This window comes from Anneissia japonica, unplaced genomic scaffold, assembly GCF_011630105.1.
Source record: "Anneissia japonica isolate Jap-2015-1 unplaced genomic scaffold, ASM1163010v1 scaffold288256_len377385_cov191, whole genome shotgun sequence".
NCBI classification, from domain to species: Eukaryota; Metazoa; Echinodermata; class Crinoidea; order Comatulida; family Comatulidae; genus Anneissia; species Anneissia japonica.
In genome coordinates this window covers 192099-212745 of record NW_022721455.1, presented here as the reverse complement: position 1 = coordinate 212745, position 20647 = coordinate 192099, and the positions used below count along the sequence as shown (strand labels likewise).

At 32.6% G+C, this 20647-nt stretch overlaps 1 protein-coding gene across 2 annotated transcripts in view; it reads left to right on the top strand.

Annotated features, from left to right (window-relative positions):
• Positions 1–19877, top strand: part of LOC117111563 (N-terminal kinase-like protein) — a 22370-nt gene extending 2493 nt beyond the window's left edge. The window contains exons 4-18 of one of the 2 annotated variants that reach the window (XM_033254504.1): positions 767–999; positions 1790–1880; positions 2550–2705; positions 4114–4272; positions 4679–4900; positions 5243–5335; positions 6495–6557; positions 7146–7334; positions 8034–8109; positions 8494–8634; positions 10331–10509; positions 11408–12010; positions 15598–15735; positions 18242–18455; positions 19221–19877. In XM_033254504.1, coding sequence (XP_033110395.1) covers positions 767–999; positions 1790–1880; positions 2550–2705; positions 4114–4272; positions 4679–4900; positions 5243–5335; positions 6495–6557; positions 7146–7334; positions 8034–8109; positions 8494–8634; positions 10331–10509; positions 11408–12010; positions 15598–15735; positions 18242–18455; positions 19221–19351 — 2688 coding nt within the window. In that variant the 3' untranslated portion in view covers positions 19352–19877. The remainder of the gene's footprint in view (positions 1–766; positions 1000–1789; positions 1881–2549; positions 2706–4113; positions 4273–4678; positions 4901–5242; positions 5336–6494; positions 6558–7145; positions 7335–8033; positions 8110–8493; positions 8635–10330; positions 10510–11407; positions 12011–15597; positions 15736–18241; positions 18456–19220) is intronic. The other variant, XM_033254505.1, reaches the window with a different exon arrangement.
• The last annotated feature ends 770 nt before the right edge of the window (positions 19878–20647 follow it).

Below are 20647 nucleotides of genomic sequence, written 5' to 3'. Positions count from 1 at the left end.
TTTACTTACGTTTACTTTTTAGCTGTTGCTTATCATTTTTGTATCTCTACTGAGATTCAGTTTGAAAGGCAAATGGGAAAACCCATAAAACAGCAAACGGCCATATAAAGAAAAACAATTTAAAATAGACTTACTGTGTATGTGTTTATTTAAATGACTATGTATACCAGACTACCGTAACTAACAGGAAATATTGTAAATTGCATTTGTGGCAAAGACAAGCCAAACCAGTTACTCTTTGCAAAAATCAATTTTTTTGATATTAACACAGGGTTAAGCAGTAAAATTAAAGTTATAAAATGGTAAAAGAATCATTTAAATCTGACATTTCCTTATGAAGTTACATCAGTTTAAACATACAGCTGTTTAAATGACAGTATTTGAGAAATCAGCTTCAAAGTTTATGATTTCGGCCATTTCTCAGGCAGGCCATCACCAAATCATTAAAAAATGTTGTTTATAACGAGGACAATAACAACATAGCATGGTGTATAGATATGTAAAGTTTAGTTTGTGCAATAAAATAGATTTTGAAGAATGTTGACATTCTAACATGTTTTGGCCATTATGTCCGAAATACAATTTGCAATGAGTGATTAGTTTGGCTTGTCTTCGCCACATTTGGTTATTTTCTGGGCGATTCCTGATTGCTTGTGGAAGTGCGGGAGGCCTTTACGATTTCCGGGAGACTCCTGCGATTTGCCGGAGATTTGCAGTACATGATGTGAACAAGTCGAATAGAATCTGTTTTATTTTCATGACACAGAAAGCATTTGCATTTCTCTTGAATGATTGCAAACTAAAGCATAACAACGTCCACATCGGATCAGTGTTCGTCAACAAAGCTAGTGAATGGAAGCTAGGCGGAGTGGCGTATATATGTGCTGCAGAGGGAGAGGGGAGCAGCCCACCGGTCAAGGGGCTCCAAGGTCTGCAGAAATATGACCCACCAGAGATGTCTGAAACAACTGGACGAATGAAGAAGAAAACACATATTTGGTAATATGAAATAAACTTCATTAATAATAATACTCGGTGTTCATACTGTCATTAGCCAAATAGCCAAATCTTATTAAAAGCTGAATTTTGCTAAATATTTTCAATCAAAATTATCTAAAAAGCTATTGGAATTAAAAACTATCATTGCTTATATTAGTAAAATTGCTAAAAATATTTGTTTGGCCTACCTTAAACCCGGAATATGGGGAATATGGATAACAGTGTTTATTGGATTGTAATAAATTTTGTAAGGTGAAGGGCATATATTTTGGTTGTCTGTTTAGCATCATTTGATTTACACCCTTTCCCAGATCATTGATCCTGATAACCACCTAGCTGCAACTCTCTTTTTCCCAGAGCCTGGATATATTCCTGGAAAATTAAAGCTGAAAATTCAACAATTTACTCTTTTGCAATTTAAATACACATGTAGAATATGATCATAAGTACCATAAGTTTGCCAAAAAAAATTTAGAACCAAAAAAATTCAATAAAATAACTTAAAAGATCAAATAAGTTTAATAACAGATCCAACCAGGTTAATATTTCGCTGATTTACAGACATTTTACTACGATACTGTAATCCTAAAATTGATTACCAGCCCATTTTAGGGTCTATGTAAAAGGATATCAGAAAAAGTTGTTAATTTGACAGTGCTAACTCTTAATTGTGAGTTAATAACTTATTTAAATATATACAAAGTAGGCATTACAATTATAAAATTGAGTTTTTCCAGTTTTTTAGCTGATGAAAAGACAGTACATTTTTAATATTGCATTTGCTTTGCAGGTCTGCTGATATGTGGGGTTTAGGCTGTCTTGTATGGGAGGTATTTAATGGACCCCTTCCTCGCACATCCTCTCTGAAGGCCTTAGGCAAGGTAAGTTTATCTTCTCATAATTTTATTGTTTCTCATATCCTTATTTTTTATTTTCTTGTTACTGAATGTTATTGAATAATTTTTAATTATTTTATTGGTAATTTTGTTTTAATTATTATGATTAATATTATAGAATAATTCTTAATTATTTTAATGGTAATTTATCATTATGATTAGTACTATTAATTACTTTATATTTTTATCTTAATTATCCAATCATATAAATTTGTGATGTCCATGTATATTGCTATATATTGTAAAAGACTTCACTCGCCTGATGAAGCCCCATTGACTGGGGCAAAAGCTTGTGAAATAAAATTCATTGTTAGTCGAAAAAGTGCTACTCATTTGTTTCATTAGTATACACTGACTAATACGGCTACACCACTTTTTTGATTAATTACTTTGAAATTGATATCATTTTTATATTCCTTTAATTGGTAATTAATATGTTTATAAGTTATGAATTACTTTAATTGGGATAATTTCTTTACTAAATTAAATAGGATTTCACAATTACTTTAATTAATATTATTTATAAATTGCTTTAATTGATAGAATTAATTATTATAATAATATAATTTCTTAATGACTTTATTACTCATTATAATAATGTACTAAATTAAATTTAATACTTTAGTTTATATTTTTCTTCTTAATAATGTACAGATTCCAAAGTCATTAGTAAGTAACTACTGTGAGTTGGTTGGTGCAAACCCATTGTCAAGACCAAACCCAGCAAGGTTTTTACAATTCTGCCAGGAACCAAATGGGTTCATGGACAACATTTTTGTCAAAACAAACATGTTTTTAGAGGAAATTCAGGTTAGTGCCAGTAGAAGCTTATAATTAGGGACCCATAATTAGATAGGAGCTGTTGTGTGGTTTCAAACTGCTCACCTTCCTGGACTTAATTACCTGATATGAATTGCAAATCCTAAAATTATTGCCTGTACATTTAAGGTGTATCAAAATATTTATATCGGAACAATGTTTATGCACCTGTTTTCTTGTTCTAGTTACCTCCACCAAAGGAGGTATGTATTCACCACTGTCTGTCTGTCTGTCTGCCTTTTTGCAAGATTAGCAGAAACTAATGAATGGTTCATCATAAAATTTAGTGGAATGTCAAAGAGCCCCTTTTGAGCGAAAAAATATGTGTACAACTTACCTGTTATTTTACCGGTACATACTTTCTAAAACCGCTCAGATACTCGCCTAATTAACTTACCATCTGGATTATCCGTGACATTTTGACCACCAAATTGCTGGGTAAAATACTATGTATGGGATGACCTTGGAGTTGGAGGCGACGATAAATAAACCTTATTTGGGAAGAAAAGACAAAAGATAGAGTCAAGGTCATTTTTTTTACCCCCGAGCATAAGAGAAAATAATGGAATAACCCATTATACACAACCTGCCTATTGTTTTCAATATTAGGCACTGGGTGGAATTATGCACTCTATGGAGTGACTGCTGCTTTACTTTTCAATTAAAAGTCAATAGCTTGGATGTACAAAGCAAGTAATAGACACATCCGCAAGGTTTGTTTACAGCCTCACGTGACATATAGTGGGTATTACTATGGAGAATTTACAGTGCGATCAGTATAGGAAAGGGTAATGTTACGGTTTTGAAAACATTCGCCCACCATTAATAAAAAAAAAAGGCAGTATGATTGTTCAAAATAGTGTTTATTTACTTATTCTAGCGTTCAATGTGCTTTTTATGCTTTTGAATTTATATGATCCTTCGTTAACCTAAGCTAGCCTAGAAATCGTAGCGTTCATGGATCGAAGACCCTCAAGCATACCTAAAGAGACCATAGACATGCTGAGGCCTAGGCCTAGCATTTCGTGAAAAATCTCAATGTTTGGGGCTAATATCTCTTGGAGCATTAGCAAACCATTATGGTAAAACTCTCAATTTCAATTTCAGTCAATTTGGAATAGTTACTGGCATTCCAACCAACATTATTCAATATCAAATATGTGCTTTACTACACAAACGCCCGTGTACGCGTTTTTCTCTTACCCAACCTCGCTCGTGCTGCATGTTTACAATTGATACCCACCATACGTCACGTGACCAACCTAGTGGAATGTGTCTATTAAACAATTTTTCCCCTAATTTTTAACTCAAAAGAGATAATATATAGTGTTGAAAGTTATTGCAGGTATTATTAATTATATAAATATTGTGTATTATAAATTTTTATATAATTTTATAGATTAAAGATGCAATAGAGAAGAACAAGTTCCTAGCTGGATTGAGTTCAAGTCTTGATGATTTTCCTGAGGAATTCTGCCGCTACAAAATCCTTCCATTACTTCTCCAGGCCTTTGAGTTTGGCAATGCAGGCTCTGCTGTTCTTACTCCTTTATTGAAGGTACGGTTGGTTTACAGCAGGGGTTCTCAAATATATTTTAACAGGGGCCAAGTTTGTAGATTGAATCAATTTGAAGGGGATGTGATCAAAAAAAGAAGGTGAGAGGTGTGGCAATAGTAGGCCTATACTGTACAGTAATTATTTAGGCTTGTTGTTGCTTGCCACACTCGCAGGCTGAAAGTTTTCCAGGTGTGTTTGATGATATAATTGGATGTTGAGCTGTCACTGATGCACCAAAATATCTAGATAGGCTTGCATACAGCAGTTAAAATATATCAGGTTTTAGTAAAAAAATCTAATCTTGACTAACCATACTTTTCCATTTAAAGGCAACACAGTTTTTTGGCCGTATAAATGAGCATCATTATTTTATTCAAAACAGTATTAATTTCTCTCTTTTTTTCAGCTTGGTAAACTCTTAGAAACAAGTGAATACCAATCGAGAGTAATGCCATGTGTAGTCAAGATGTTTTCATCAACAGATAGAGCAACACGCATTAAATTGCTGCAGCAGCTGGAGAGCTTCATAGAGTATATACAACCTGCAGTGGTCAACGATCAGATCTTCCCACATATATGCCACGGGTTTATGGATACTAACCCTGCCATTAGGGAAAGCACTGTAAAGGTAAACAAAGCTTTGGAAATGTCTTCCAGAAAATCCACTGTTCCCTACCCCAAAGCTGTAGAATAGCCCTAAGGAGATGTTCATGGTTTTCAATACTGAACAAAAATCAATGGAAAAGCCTTCTGTTCTGATTCTGGCCGACAACCCAAGCAAACGTCGAGGCAATTTGGAACAACCTACTACCCTGGATGATAAAAAACAGCTAAATGGGTCACTAACTTGTAAACAAAATTGAAGGAAAATTTTGAAAGGATACTTTATGGAAAAAATGAAAGGGCAGTCTGCTCAGAATTGCTCATCAACCAGTGCTCACTACTAAATATATTGTATCCTTCTTTCTAGGCCATGATACTTCTGGCACCAAAACTGAGCGACCACAACTTAAATGTAGAAGTGATGAAACACTTTGCACGTCTACAGTCTAAGGATTCTCAGGTTAGTGAATTCAGTTATTGTTTAAATTGCCTCACTTGGTTTTATGTGACTGATATGTGTGTATACACAGTTTGATGATATCATATCACACTCATATGGACAAGTCGTCAGCATTTCTAATGCCTAAAGTGGACAAACAAGAGCAGCTGGTAGCGGTTTACTCAGACAGGAGGGCGAGACTTTTAGGCGAGAAGCAAGTTACTAATACAAGTTCTAATAACTAATTCAATGCTTTGTGACTTTGCGCTATATAAATCCAACTAAATTGCATTACATTACAAAATATATGGGTGTGGACAGCTTAGCTTAAAAGGACATGTTATTGTTTTAGCAATGTACTCAATGTCAGAGTAAAATTATGCATTAGTTGACCTACAGGGAGTAACATACAAGTAAAAAAAAAATCAAGTATTTGAAAATTAGATTGAAAAAATTGTTTTCCTTGAAAATTTACAGATACATCTATGTATATATAAATACCTATATTCTTTTGCATATTCTGGTACTCAATTTAAGGATTTCTGTAGTAAAAGAATATGTAAATCATTTGAAACATTTTTGTTTCATCTTGGTGTCATTGGAAGGTATATGTGTCATTGGAATTTGGTACTTATATGTAATTATTTTCAATTTAGTGTTCAGTATTTTAATGAAAATCTCAATTACTTATTAGATAAAAAAAAAATCATGTATAAAGTCCACATTATAATTAGCTTATTAACGTAGGTTAATTTGCAACATGAGCGTATCATTACTGACAACATTATTGTTCTTTACATACATAGCTATTGTATACGCTTAAATAAACATCTCCTGAACGATAAACAATCCAAGGCATTTATTCCAATAAATACTGGATAAATACATTTACACAGCCATACTTTCTGTACAGTATTAGTCACTATAGTAATTTGACTTAGCATCAGTAGGGTGAGGCTAGCAGATATAATTATGTGTGTAATCATTTGAATTAACCATCTAAATGCTGGAAGCTTTGCTGCAAAAAATCTTGCCTTGAGATCCAGACCCCCACCATTGCCCCAAGTCCCAGATCTGCTCTCGGCAGCCCTAGTGATTTGTATCTCACCACAGTTACTTTTGGTTTTAATTATTTGAAGTAATTTTGATATAAAAACAATGGATTTGTTTTATAATCCAGGGTGGTATACGAACCAACACAACCGTATGTCTTGGAAAAATAGCTTGTTATCTCAACCCAACAGTGAGTATATCATTCAGTATGAAATTAAATTTACCATATATGAATTTAGGAACAAGTATAAAAAACAATAAGATATTAATTGAAGTTGCATGAAAATGAGGATATTTGCATTATTTTAGAAGTTTATTCATAGTGGTAAATGTCAATAATAGTAAAGTAATTCAGTGCTAAAAGAAATAGGAAGGGGAAGATGAACAAATAAATTTAGTATATTTGAAACAGAATTTATTATTGTAGCAAGGTTTTTCTTTTTTGTTTGCCTTTAAACACGTTTGGTCCATCTGGCAGAAGTGGTAACTAAGGACTTTTCAAATTAATCTACAATTAGATTATTTAATATGGCATAATAATCATGGAACAACTAAGTCACAATCAATAATTATGATATAGATTAAATCATGAAAATCTAATTGCATTCTACAAAGGTTTTTAAACACAAGGTAAAGATGTACTATAATTGTAATGGTTATATCACATTCAAATTTATTATAATATTACTTGTAAGAATGATTTTTATTTTGTATATAAGAATTAATCTTTATCCATGATCTTTCATCCCTCAATCCTTTCAACCTTTGACCTTTACAGACCAGACAGAAGGTGCTATTATCTGCGTTTACTAGAGCAATGAAAGACCCGTTCCCACCATCTCGTATTGCAGGAGTCATGGCTATGCATACTTGTCACAACTTCTTTGCCGTGAGAGACACAGCGCTCCGAATACTACCGGCAATGTGTGCTCTCTCTGTTGACCCAGATAAAAGTGTTAGGGACCAGGTAAGTTGAGAATTTGATTTTTATAATATATTATTTGATCTATCCTTGATTCCTTGGTCATTTGACTCGTCTAATCAAGGATCAAGTGTTCAAGTGTGAGTTCTTGGATAGGTGATTGCCAATGTACTGTGTGTAGCATGTTCCATAGGTTGCATAGACCAGATAAGAATTTTAAGAATATAGAGGCCTTTACAATGTGTAATTTAATGGCAACCTAATGCTTATGTTCAAAATATATTTCATATTTTGATGATAGTTTTGATGATGACAATGTCTGGAATATATGTGATGAGAGATAATTAGAATATGTGGACAAGCCAAACCGGTCACTTGTCGCAAAAATTGATTTTGAGCAGTTAATACAGGGTAAAATAAGAGCTATTCAATGGTGTTTAAAGAAAAATTTATGAGAAATTAGCCTTCAAAGTTTATTATTTGGGCATTTCTCATGCAGAAACTATCATCAAATTTTTAAAGAGTGTTGTTTTAACATTGAAAACAACAGCATAGTATGATGTATAGATATATAAAGTTGAGTTTAGTGCAATAAAATAGATTTTTTTAAATTTGACATTCCACCATGTTTTGGCCATTTTCTCTAAAACACGATTTACGTCGAGTCACTGGCTTGGCTTGTCTTTGTCACATATTCTGTTATTAGAGACTTAGCAAAATTGTTGATAATATTTTTTCTTTCAGACTTTTCGTGTTATCAAACTTTTTGTACAGAAGTTAGAGGATGTTTCAGAACACCCAGAAAAGTTAATAGAAATTGGTAAATTAGATTATGTTTTATATTTTGATAAATTGATTGTGATTGGGGAAATTTGGTAAATGTTGATTACTGGTGGAAATTAGTTAATATTGATTACATTATTAGGGAGATTTCGCAACCTTACAAAAACAAATACAAATGCATCATTATCATCATCGTCATCAGTGCCTAAAACATTCTTGAAAATATTCTCTACGAGCTGAGTATGATTCTTAATTCATGCAAAAGGCCTGAAGTAATCGTTAATGTTTTCGTAAGCTTGCAGAAACTCCCTATTGATGGAGCTTTCTTCTTAATGGAAATTGGTAAATATTATTGATAGAAAGTCATGTAAAAATATGTATTAGATAATTGGTGGTAACATGTTTTTGTATATAATTACAGAGGCTGATGTAAATTGTGCGTCCAGTAGTCAGCAGAATAATGCCGCTGGTTGGGCAGGGTGGGCAGTTACGTCACTGACCTCACGATTCTATAAAGGGAGCCACCAACCTATTCAATCGGAACAAAAACAAAGCAATGAAGGTGAATAGTAATTATTAAACGCTGCTCCATTATTCATTCAAACTATAATAATAGATACATATTTCATTTATAATCATAAAGTTGATGATAATTAGGATTGAATATATATCAAGGTATCTTTATTCATAAAACACAAGCATCGAAAATCACAACAAAATTTACTAGGAGTTGAAAATCTGAATGGTGAAAAAATGTTTACAGAATATAATAGTTTATTATTTTTCACATTACAAACCATGATGATAATGATTTGGATTATGATGGGTGATGTTGGTGATGGTGGTGTTGATATTAGCATTTTTCGTTTTGACTACGCGGCCAGTCTACTACGAATTTATAGAGCGTAACAGATATCTGCGCATGCTCACAAACCTTACTGGCTAAATCGGCGTTGTGACAGCTTCCGCGACAACCCCAATTTCTGAATTTGGCGTAGTGGCGACTACCCTAATACTGACCAATCAGATCACCGGATTGTTTAGCAAACTGCTGGTAACTTTTTTGTTGGGGTTGCAATTTTCATCTCATCCGCGATCGAGCATTATTCGTTTATAATGAATTAATTATTAAAACAAGTGAGTAATTAAATGTATTATATAAAGGCCTATTTCAAAACATGCCATAAATGAGGAATGAATAGTCACAACATAAATTTAGGTAAATCAGGGGATAGTGAAAAATGAGCCTTAGGCCTAGGCTAGCCTTGTCAGGGTGGATTTCAGGTAGGAGAAAACACATTATATGGTGCCGCTAGCTAGGGCATCCGCCCTTGATATCGTGGATCAAGACTTGCTATATAAATTAAAATACCTCTGTTTAAAATTGTTACTTATTTGTACATCATCATTGCATTTGGCAAATTGCCTGAGCAGGCCTGACACCCCTCTTCTCCCGGTAACGACTCTTTTGACACCTAGGGCCTAGGCTAGGCTGGCCTAGCCTAGCCTAGGTACGTCTAGATCCTAGCCAACAGCGAAACATCACTCAGTGTTTACTGGAAACTTTTAATTTTGTATACAGTATTTGGCTAAAGTTTTTTTTTCACATTTCCTTTTTCAAATATAAAACAAGGGAACATTGTTCTCTGGTAATACCATGGTCGACTAACTCACCTCCGTAGGCCTACGTGTGTGCTGCGTCGTCGTAGTCGCCTTAAAAAAACGAAAACAGCTCTTGGTCTACTACGCAACAATGTCTTGGCGTTACCGTCACGCTCCATTAGTTCGTAGTAGACTGGCCGCGTAGTCAAAACGAAAAATGCCTATTATAATTGTGGGAGGTGGGGGCGGGAGGGGTGATGATGCTAAATGATGATTGACAATGATAGTGAAGTAGAGGATGGTGTTGTGATGGTGGTGATGAAGATGATGATGAAGTTAATGTTGCCAGTTATAATGATGATAATTATGGTGATTGTGGTCTTGATAGTGGTGGGGATGATGTTGGTGTTGATGATTATAACAACTATAATAATGATGATGGCGGAAAGTATTATGATGATGATGATGTATTGATAATATCAACTTTTTAAATATAATTTTGCTTTATTGATTTGAATGAATGGGATCATCCATTTCTTTTTAAAAAAGAAAAGAAAGTATAAAAACTATGCTGGTGATAAAGTTATGCTTATTTTGTAATATAAAAAACGTAATCTTAATAAAAAGGTAAGTTCATTTATCATTTGTGATTTCAGTCAAGAAAAAGGATGATAACTTAGATGGTAACAAAGATTCTGTACCAAAGAAAGAGGAACGCATCAAAGATGCAGAGAAATATGATACTGCAGATTCTGCCTCAGACTACGGAGATGAGGAAAAGGATGATGATGATGATGGTGGAGGATGGGAAGATGATGGCTGGAATAATACAGAGGTTGGTTGATATATCCATGATTTTTCTTTAAATTCATTGTTAGGCGAGATTTTTTTTTTATACCTTTAAAAGCAAACCCACATCCCGGCAATAATGTTGATTTTGAATAAAAAAAATTTCTGCTAATTAGTGCACCCGTCACCACGAAAAAAATGGAAATTTAAAAAAAAAAAAGTTTTTATTTATTTTTATTACGCCCGTCGCTGCCTTGAAAAAAAATATGATATGTATTTTTCTTCCTACTGTAATTTGTAAATTTAAAGCATTTAACCATCCCACACTGTTTACATTCACCAATAAAATTTGCTAAATAACAAAACAAAATTTTATTTTAATTTTTTTTCCGCCCTCCTCTGATGATCTTAAAAAAATAAGTTTGCAAAACAAGGTACAAAAAAAATCTCACTTTACATGAAATAAATGAACAGAAAACTTTAGGAAATGTTGTAGAATTAAGCATTTCATAAGGTATGGTGTTGTTTTCCTAAGCAGTTATTGGAAGGAGACGTCTGTTAGTCATTGATTCTATATGTTTGCATGGGAGTGACAGGTGTCGCAAACATATTTTGCTGATATTTTTTACATTTTGAATGTTTAGAAAATAATAAATACAATATGAATAGAAATTGTTTTGTTAGTTGTAAAGGGAACAATTTAAATTTGTTCCCATGTTATTAATATTATAGTAAAATAATAAATTATATAACTATTCAACTTTTGAGACTTGCGCACTGTGATCTTTATGAAATAGCACTTAATATAGGAATAGATTTATTGTTAGTACTGTAGTTGTTTTTTTTTTTGTTGTTGTTGCTTCTGTTGCCATTGTCTGTTTCCCTAATGCTTTTATTTCCATTAAAAATCCATAGTAACAATTTATTTTTAATGTTGCTTTCAGAGTATTTCTTCAAGTAAAAAGGATAAATCTGACCATTCAGATAAATGTGAGGAAGACAGTGATGGTTGGAACAATAATGAGGATGAACAATGGGGGTCAATTGAAACACCATCAGGAAAACCATCTTCAAAATCAACTTTATCGTCAACAAAAGTTGGCGGAGGAATGAAACTTGGTGCTAAGAAACAATCGGACAATTTCTTTGGAGATTGGGAGGAAGATGGCTTATCATCAACAAAACTAAAACAAACAGCAAGTAAAAAGACGGAAAAGGGGCAGAATGTTGCAAAGAAAAAAACTAGTAGACCCTCAAGTTCAGAAACTAATGACTTTGGAAATTGGGATGCTGACGGTGATGGGTGGGGGGAAATTACTACAAGTTCAAAAGTTCAAACCAAGACAAAAGGGAAGGATAGAAGACCTGCTCAGAAGAAACAAAAGGATGATGATTTTGGATGGGGGATGGATGACGACTGGGGTAGCATGGACACTCCTGCTTGTAGTGATAGCAACACATTTTCTGTGGAGAATACTGATAGCCTTGGTGATAGTGGAGGATGGGGTGATGATGATGACTGGGCACCAATTGAGGAGAAACCAAAAGTGAGTTTATTAATGTTGGTATTCATTTTAGTTTAAATTATCATAGTAAAATTCTTTTGGTAAATCATTCAAAATTAATGATTTAAATGTTATTATTGATTTGCATACTTAAGTGCCAAGCTTAAGATGAGACAACTTTTAATTACCTTATTAATAGCGAACCTTTTTTATAAAGATTGTCAGAGGAGGGCAGGGAAAAAAATTGTTTTCATAGTTAGCAAAAGAGTTTTGCCAAAAGCATCTATGCCTAGGTGGAGGAGAAAAATAATAATAAAATTTTGTTTATAAATATAAACAGTGTTAAATTTATGCTGTACATATTAAGATAGAAATATATATCTTATTTTTATGGGACCGAGTGCGTAATAAAAATAAATATTTTTTGTTTTCTGAAATTTCCATATTTTTGTGGTGAAGGGTGCGCTAACTAGCCAAAAATGATATTTTTAAAATTTTAAATCACCTTATTCGCTAAACAAGGTAAACAAACCTTGCCAAATGAATTAGATTAAAATTATAACAGAATTTGGAATCATTGTACATATTATGTTCTCTATGCTAAATATGAAACATCACAGTTTGAAGACAGCAATAAGAGGATGGATATTATGTTTCGGGGGTAGTGATCTTAAATTAATAATAATTAATAATTACTGTCCTTAATAATGGAATAATGTATAACTGTTTTTAGGATGTCTCTATATTATGGTTTTAGTAAATATATTGTGGAATTACAGTTTTGTAATTTTACATATGTTTTTATTTATTTAGTAGAAACTCTATTATAGCCCACCCTATTTAGAGTAGCTTCTAATTTTACAATATGCAAATATGGTCCTTATTTATAAATAAAATCTTTCTTATCTATATTTTTTTGTTTTAGTGATATCATTTTCCATTTATTTCACCATTCACTGTTGGTCCTATAACAATACGACCATTAGGCCAAATAGAAAAAATTATTGTTTGGCCACGCCCGACCGACCCAAATTTTAGGACATTCAGGGTCGGCATTTTATTTATTTATTTTTTTTTTTTACTACAAGGAACAATATTTTTTACTTTTCTCATGAGCTAATAAGGCTGAAATAGCCTTGGACTAGGCTAGGAGGCAAGGCCTTGCCTGTTTCGGTGCATGGTTACGTGCTGGGAATATAAAACTGTATTATTTTGTGTATTTTATACTTTTTAAGCGTAAACACATTATTGGTTTAAAAAAAAAAGTTTTCCTACCGACCTACTCATTTTTTGGATTTTCCCAAAACGTGGCCAACACAAATTTTTTTTTTTTTTTTTGGCATTATGGTTCCACCTCTGCATTAAGAGGCATGCCCTTAAATTAACTTTCCACTACATTTCACTACTCATTGTTGTTTGATGTCATTGCTTGATGATGACTAACCAATTGCTTGAAAAGTACCATGCATGCATACTAATTCCTGTAATCTAACCGACTTACATTATGCACAGTGGTCCTTGCTTTATGCTTGATTATTTGCAACAAGTTTCACTACTTTTGTTTTTTTGTTTGTTTTCATTTGTGAGGAATTGCATTGCTATGTGGTTTCTAGTTCTGCGTTTTGAATGTCCTCCCAATCCAATCCAAACTACGACTTGCTTGTTTGAATACAGTAGATAAAATTAAAAATGATAACATTTACAGATTATTTAAAAATATAATTCACAGTGTGTGTGTGTGTGTGTGTGTGTGTGTGTGTGCATGTAAACATAATAAATAATTATTTACATGTTTTTTCTATTGTTGCCTTCTAAATATTCATATAAATCCATTATTTACATTTATGTACAAAATTGCATGATATTAAAACAGCGAACAAGACAGGTTGAAAACTAATTAATGAAAAAAATACCATACTATTTAGTATATTTAATAATTATCTATTTTTAGTAATGTAGACTTTAATCTTATAAAGAAAATATCAACAGTTAGGAAAAATTAAGTCTATTATACTTTATATAAATACATTGAAAACAAGATATATTTTGCTTTCATAACAACTGACTTATTGAATAAATACATGTAGTTGATGTTGATGGTATGCTATAGGATCTGTGGCTATGGTTACATAGATTAAAATAACAAAACAAGGAGAATAGGCAGCTGAAATTAATCTGGTATTTAATGTGTTTCATTATTCAGCATTTCTGTAAAACGTATTATAATATTTATAAGCCTGTCAAGAAAAGAAATGCATGGAAAGCTAAAAGAAAGAACTAAAACACAGTAGGCCCACATATTTTACTTTGTTTAGTGTACATATATAATGCTTCAAATAATTTGTGCTGTAGTTTTAATTGGTATAATACACAAATGAAAACAAAAATTTGAATAAAAAATAATATAATAAATGAATCTATCTGTGAAGTCTTTCACTGATTACTTAGACTTCAAGAAAAAGAAGAGAACAATTTTATGTTTAAAATAATTATAATACATAGATATTTCCCTTTTAGATAGAATATGACATCAGTGTTGTGAATAATGACAAAATTACATAGTTAAATCTTATTTTTTAAAGAAAATATCAACAGTTAGGAAAAATTAAGTCTATTATACTTTATATAAATACATTGAAATCAAGATATATTTTGCTTTCATAACAACTGACTTATTGAATAAATACATGTAGTTGATGTTGATGGTATGCTATAGGATCTGTGGCTATGGTTACATAGATTAAAATAACAAAACAAGGAGAATAGGCAGCTGAAATTAATCTGGTATTTAATGTGTTTCATTATTCAGCATTTCTGTAAAACGTATTATAATATTTATAAGCCTGTCAAGAAAAGAAATGCATGGAAAGCTAAAGAATGAACTAAAACACAATAGGCCCACATATTTTGCTTAATTTGTTTAGTATATATGGATAATGCTTAAAATAATTTTTAATTGGTATAATACACAAATGAAAACAAAAATTTGAATAAAAAATAATAAATGAATCTATGAAATTTTCCACTGATTACTTAGACTTCAAGAAAAAGTAGAGAAAAATTTTATGTTTAAAAATAATTAAAATACATAGATATTTTCCTTTTAGATAGAAAATATAACATCAGTGCTGTGAATAATGACAAAATTCCATAATGAATATGGATACTATGAACATGAAGGGATTAAAATAACAATAGTGAGACATACCCAGCTGAAATTAGACTGCTAGTGATATAGCTCTTATAATGTCAATAGCAACCTTTGTATATACAGTGAAAACAAATTGTAATATTTTTATGAGCCTATTACATAAAAAAAAAACGCATGTGATGCTAAACAACTAAAATCATATTTTGATGATGCTTCAACCAACAGGCACTGCAGTTTTTTTAATTATTATTAATACAATAATATTAAAAAGAAAACCAATATTAAAATATGCATCTGCATATTCTAAGTTAAAAATGCATGTGATGCTAAACAACTAAAATCATATTTTGATGATGCTTCAACCAACAAGCACTGCAGTTTTATTAATTATTATTAATACAATAATATTAAAAAGAAAACAAACATTAAAATATGCATCTGCATATTCTAAGTTAAAGGACGTCTCTTTCACTGTTAGACTCCCCCACCAGGCTGGAATGATGACCTAGACTTCAAGAAAGTAGAGTCCGACCTCGCACCAGCCAGTGCATATGACTGGGGAAAGTCCGAAGCCACTGATGATTTTTTATCTATTGGAGGAGCAAATGCAGAAGAAGTAAGGCAAATTCCAAAAATTCAACAAAATACCTAGGGTACCACCATTGAACCTTTAAATATTATTTTCATTTTTATTTTTGCCAATTTAAACCTTGTTTCATATTTTTGTAAAGATTTTTTCCCAGTAATTTCCTTTCTACATCTGCAAATATATTCTGGGTTATACACTTCTTTTTGCCAATCATTTTTTGTTCTTCATTTACATTATCTTTGCACAATCCAACTGATGTATCTCCTCTTCGTATACCATTTACTTGCGTCTTGGTATAGCTAAAGGTGTTATTCAGCAGACAATAAAGTGGTCAGCAATTAAAACCCTGAGTACTTAGAATTCATGTAAACATTTGTGAGCCTTGAGATACTGTAGCCCAGAAGTTGTAGTGTGGCAAAAAAATTTTCCATGCCTACAGTAATCTGGTTGTATATCTTTATATTTGGGATAGTATATTTTGGAGCATTAGCAAACCATTTTGACTATGTCCCCATGTTCCATTACCATGCAATTTTAAGTTGATTGTTCTGTTTTTTTTAAATTATTATTATTATTATTTTCTTTCAAATATATTTCTAGAATGCCTTAAACTAACTGTTGGTGGTAGTAATTGACTAACAAAGTGTATTTCTATTTTGGAGTTAAAAATAGTGGGTAGCTACAAGTTGTCTAATACTGTTAAAATGAAAACTGCAGGTGGACAGCTGTAAAACAATAAAATGTTTGTACTAGATTTACACTAGACACGATTGACATGTCAACAACATATCATCGCGTAGTTTGTATTCTTCAACACTGCGAGCATCTGTATTGTGTCGTTATCGTGTCGTAATCGTATCTAGTGTAAATGTGGCTTAAGTCCGCAAAGTCCTGTCACAGGTGTTTTATAAACCTCTGTGGTTTCATTGAGAGTGCTAAGCCTCGGTTATAAAAAAAAAACTCATACATATAGACCAGGAGTTTATTATGCGAGGCTATATTTTCAAAATTAGGTCTTAATTTTAATAGTCTAGGCCTATTTAAAAACTAATAGTAATTACAAATTTCCAAAAATTGAATGAGTAGAAAAATAACATCAAAATCGGAATGGACAGACTCTTGTTTAATGTCACTGAGGATGTTTTTGCGGAAGTAAATTTGTTTAATACCTTTAGGGATTAAAGTCAAACAATGTATTGTCTGTTATTCTCTATTATTACCTCCTGTGTTTGTGTATTATTAGTCAGCATGGAGTGTTTTTGTTGCCTATCAAATAATAGGCTATTCAGATTGGTAATTGAACTATTGCCATCTAGACATTTGGATGCAATTCTTCTAAACAATGATGGTATAGTATTAATAGCTCCCTGGTTTCAAATTGGAATTTCCAGATTTTAGGAATTACTTAAAAGCTAAAACCTTTTAGGTTTGATAATTTTCTGTATATCTCATAGAGATATTAATTTATTACTCCAAAAATGCTTTGTGTATATAGTGATGTTCCCAAGCTTGGAGCACTGTCCACAAACCTTGGTTATGACATTGTACATTACTATGATATATTTATTACAATCTAAATTATGTGTGCACACAAACTTGATTTTTATATGTGACTACATGTGCAAGCTTGGGACTGTAATGATATATAATTGCGACCCAAGCTCAGAAAAGGGCTGTAAACTCGTCCTCAGGCCAAAATGAGTTTTTGTTATAATGGCATAAAACATATCATTTACTGTAAAATGACAGTTAAATGAACTCAATCGGGTGTCTGGAAACAAAGTTATGACCGTTTGAATAATTGTCATTTTATCAACTTTCTTAAATCAAGTTTTGAGAAAAATGCTTTTATTTTCGGCAGGTTTCTATTAATTTTTCACTAGCTCCCATCCTAAAATGGCTAAATTTTACCTCCTACAGTTATAATTTTAAACTCAAACTTAAGGAATAGTAAGATTAAAAGTTATACTATATTTATTACACAAAAACCCAATTCACAAAAAATTCATATTCTACCCCCTATTTATGGAGGCATGTTTCTCAATACAGTGCAGTGCAAGTTTACAGCCCTTTTTTTGATATTGAAGTTCTGTCCACATATAAATAAATGCTAATGTGGAGAATATTCTATCCAACTGATGTTAAAAGGCATACTACTATTTACTTGGTGAGGAAAGGTTTTTTGTAGGAAATATTTCTTGTTAACTTTGGGTTTGCTATTTACTTACTATGTGGGGAAGTGTGTGTGATTTCATATGTTTGCAGCTCATTTCAGGGGGGATTTTAATTTGATGAATTTCTGATCATTGCCTGTTAGGAAGAGCTCTGTAACTTGGTGGCTTTTGCTGCTCATTAATTAGGGGGGGCAGGGAATGGTGAGGGTGTATTTCCCATTATTCTCAAACTTACCCAATCAAATGCTACCTCCATAAGCTTCATAATACCATTTTCTTTGTAGAAAGATCATCAAACTCTAATTTATTTATATCCTGATATGAAAAAACAATATCAAACCTATTAATTTCACATTTAGGCTAAGATGGGCTCTCTTGGAGTAAAGACAAAATCAAAGCCAGCTCACAAGGCCTCTCCAGCAAGGATGAAGCCAGGCCCCACATCCTCCCTTTCAAAGCCTCACAAACCAGCCAGTAAGAATAAGGCAGATGAGTGGGGTACTGAGAGTGGATGGGGAGGGGCAGAAGATAACTGGGGAGGTGTAGAAGATGGCTTTGGAGGATCTGTATCAGGTAGGATTGGAAAATTATCAGTTTGAATTTCCCATGAGTGTTTCTTGTGTGATGTTTACACAGACAACTCTGATTGTGATTCTGATCGTAATCATGATTGTTTTGGTATGGTGCCAAGATTTGTAAAGCAAAAGTCATTGTAAGCTCTGAACAAAAGTTGGCAGGAAAGCTAATAATAATGAATGAGATGCTGCAAGAAATATGTTCTTGTTTACCAGAAAGTTTTCTGCACCCCAACTACCGGACCAATCATTGTTCAATAAGTAACTTCATAGTTCTAACAGAAACACACACAGACTGTTTTATGTTTATTGACCTTCGATATACCGTGAGCAGTACAAACTACATAAAGTGGCATATTCAAAACATTGCTGTGGATCAGTTTATACCGTAAAGCTTCTGAAAAAAAAGTTGTTGCCAGTTAATCTTTTTTTAATTAGCAAACATGCAAACATATTTTTTAAAAGCTATAGACACCATCTTCAGGATCACTGTCTTAAAACTCTTAAAATTACATTGTGGATTGAGATAGAGTGAATGAGATTATGATTATATCCACCTTTCACAATCTTGGGACTGTTTACACATTTCTTTTTTTTTTTGGGGATCTCAATTGCAATGTACTTTGGTAGATGATAATTAAAATAAACACCAAAAAACATCAATTTAAAAATCACAATGATGTTGAATTTTTTTCCAAAACATTTACAATGCATTAGAATGAATTATGTAATTGCAAATTTGAATTATTTTATTCATTTCTAGAATCAAATAAAGCTGAAATAGCTAAGAAGAACAGAGAGGAACGACGACAACAGCGCGAGAAAGAAATCAGAGAAAAGAGGGCGGCAAAAAAAGGGATGGGTGCAATGAGACTCGGGGCTAAAAAAGACTGACATACTCATGTTTTGGCGATATAAATACTTAATAACATTCCATAATGTGAATGAATTCGGGTAAAGTGTTGCCTGCCCCTCCCCCTTTCAGGTAAAACATTATTAGAAATAATGTTTTGTAACTTGAATATAGGGTATAGGAGTATGCTCCCCTGTAGTAACTTCGGTTAACTCCTTTTAAGTACTGTAACATATTCTGAGAATTAGTTCCGAATATGGTAATTTACTTTAGTGAACTGAACAAATGTTTTGTAACTTGAAAATGGTGTATATAATTATGCTAGACTGTAAAGGCAGTTAATAATTGCATCCCAATTATCAGTACAGTACAAATGTTCTGTGACTTGAATAGTTCAGGTCAGGTACATTATATGCACTTTATCAGGGAGTCAGGCAATGATAAGTAATTTACATATTATTACTACCCCGGTCATTGGATGAAACACATATGGAACACATTGAAACACCAAATTAAATTAGTAAATGAAATTATATTATTATTCCATAAATTGCAGCTAGTAATCAGCGCAGGTTGTGTTGGAACCTACCAGGTACCCACTTGTACTCCTGGGTTGAGAGAGGCAACCGTAGATAAAGTGCCTTGCCCAAAGACACAAGCGATTTGCACAGCCAGAGTTTCGAACCCCCGACCTCAAGGTTGGTAGTCCAAGACACAACCGGTGCGCCAACCGCTCCTACCTACCTGTATATTAACCAAGATTTGAAAACTTTCAGATAAATAAATAGAATCATGTCATTGTCCTAATTACTAAATATTACAAAGCTGATAACATTCATCCAATGCTGAGGATTGAATGAGAATTAATGGTTACAACAGATAGTGTCCACTGTTTTTGTTAAGCTTTAGGAGTCGTTCACAGTTATCAACATTTTCGCAAGTGTACAAACAGTACTCTTTTTCAGTACCACTCTCTCGCCTCTGAAAGTGTACAAAAAAATGTTGATTTTGCAAAACCATTCTCCATTTTGTCAAGTCAACTATTAAGCAACGTACTTGGTTGCTTAAAATGAATATTATATCCATGGTTACATTTTAGCATTATTTTACATATTGCATTTTATTTTTAATCAGCATTTTTATGCATATGTAAGAGTGTACAAATTTGTCTACCAACACCTCTTTAGCGTACTGTTTGTATTTGTGAAAATGTTAAACGACACCTTAGTAGATTATTAGTTTAAAACCCCATCCCCTTTAGCGTACTGTTTGTACTTGTGAAAATGTTAAACGACACCTTAGTAGATTATTAGTTTAAAACCTCCTCCCCTTTAGCG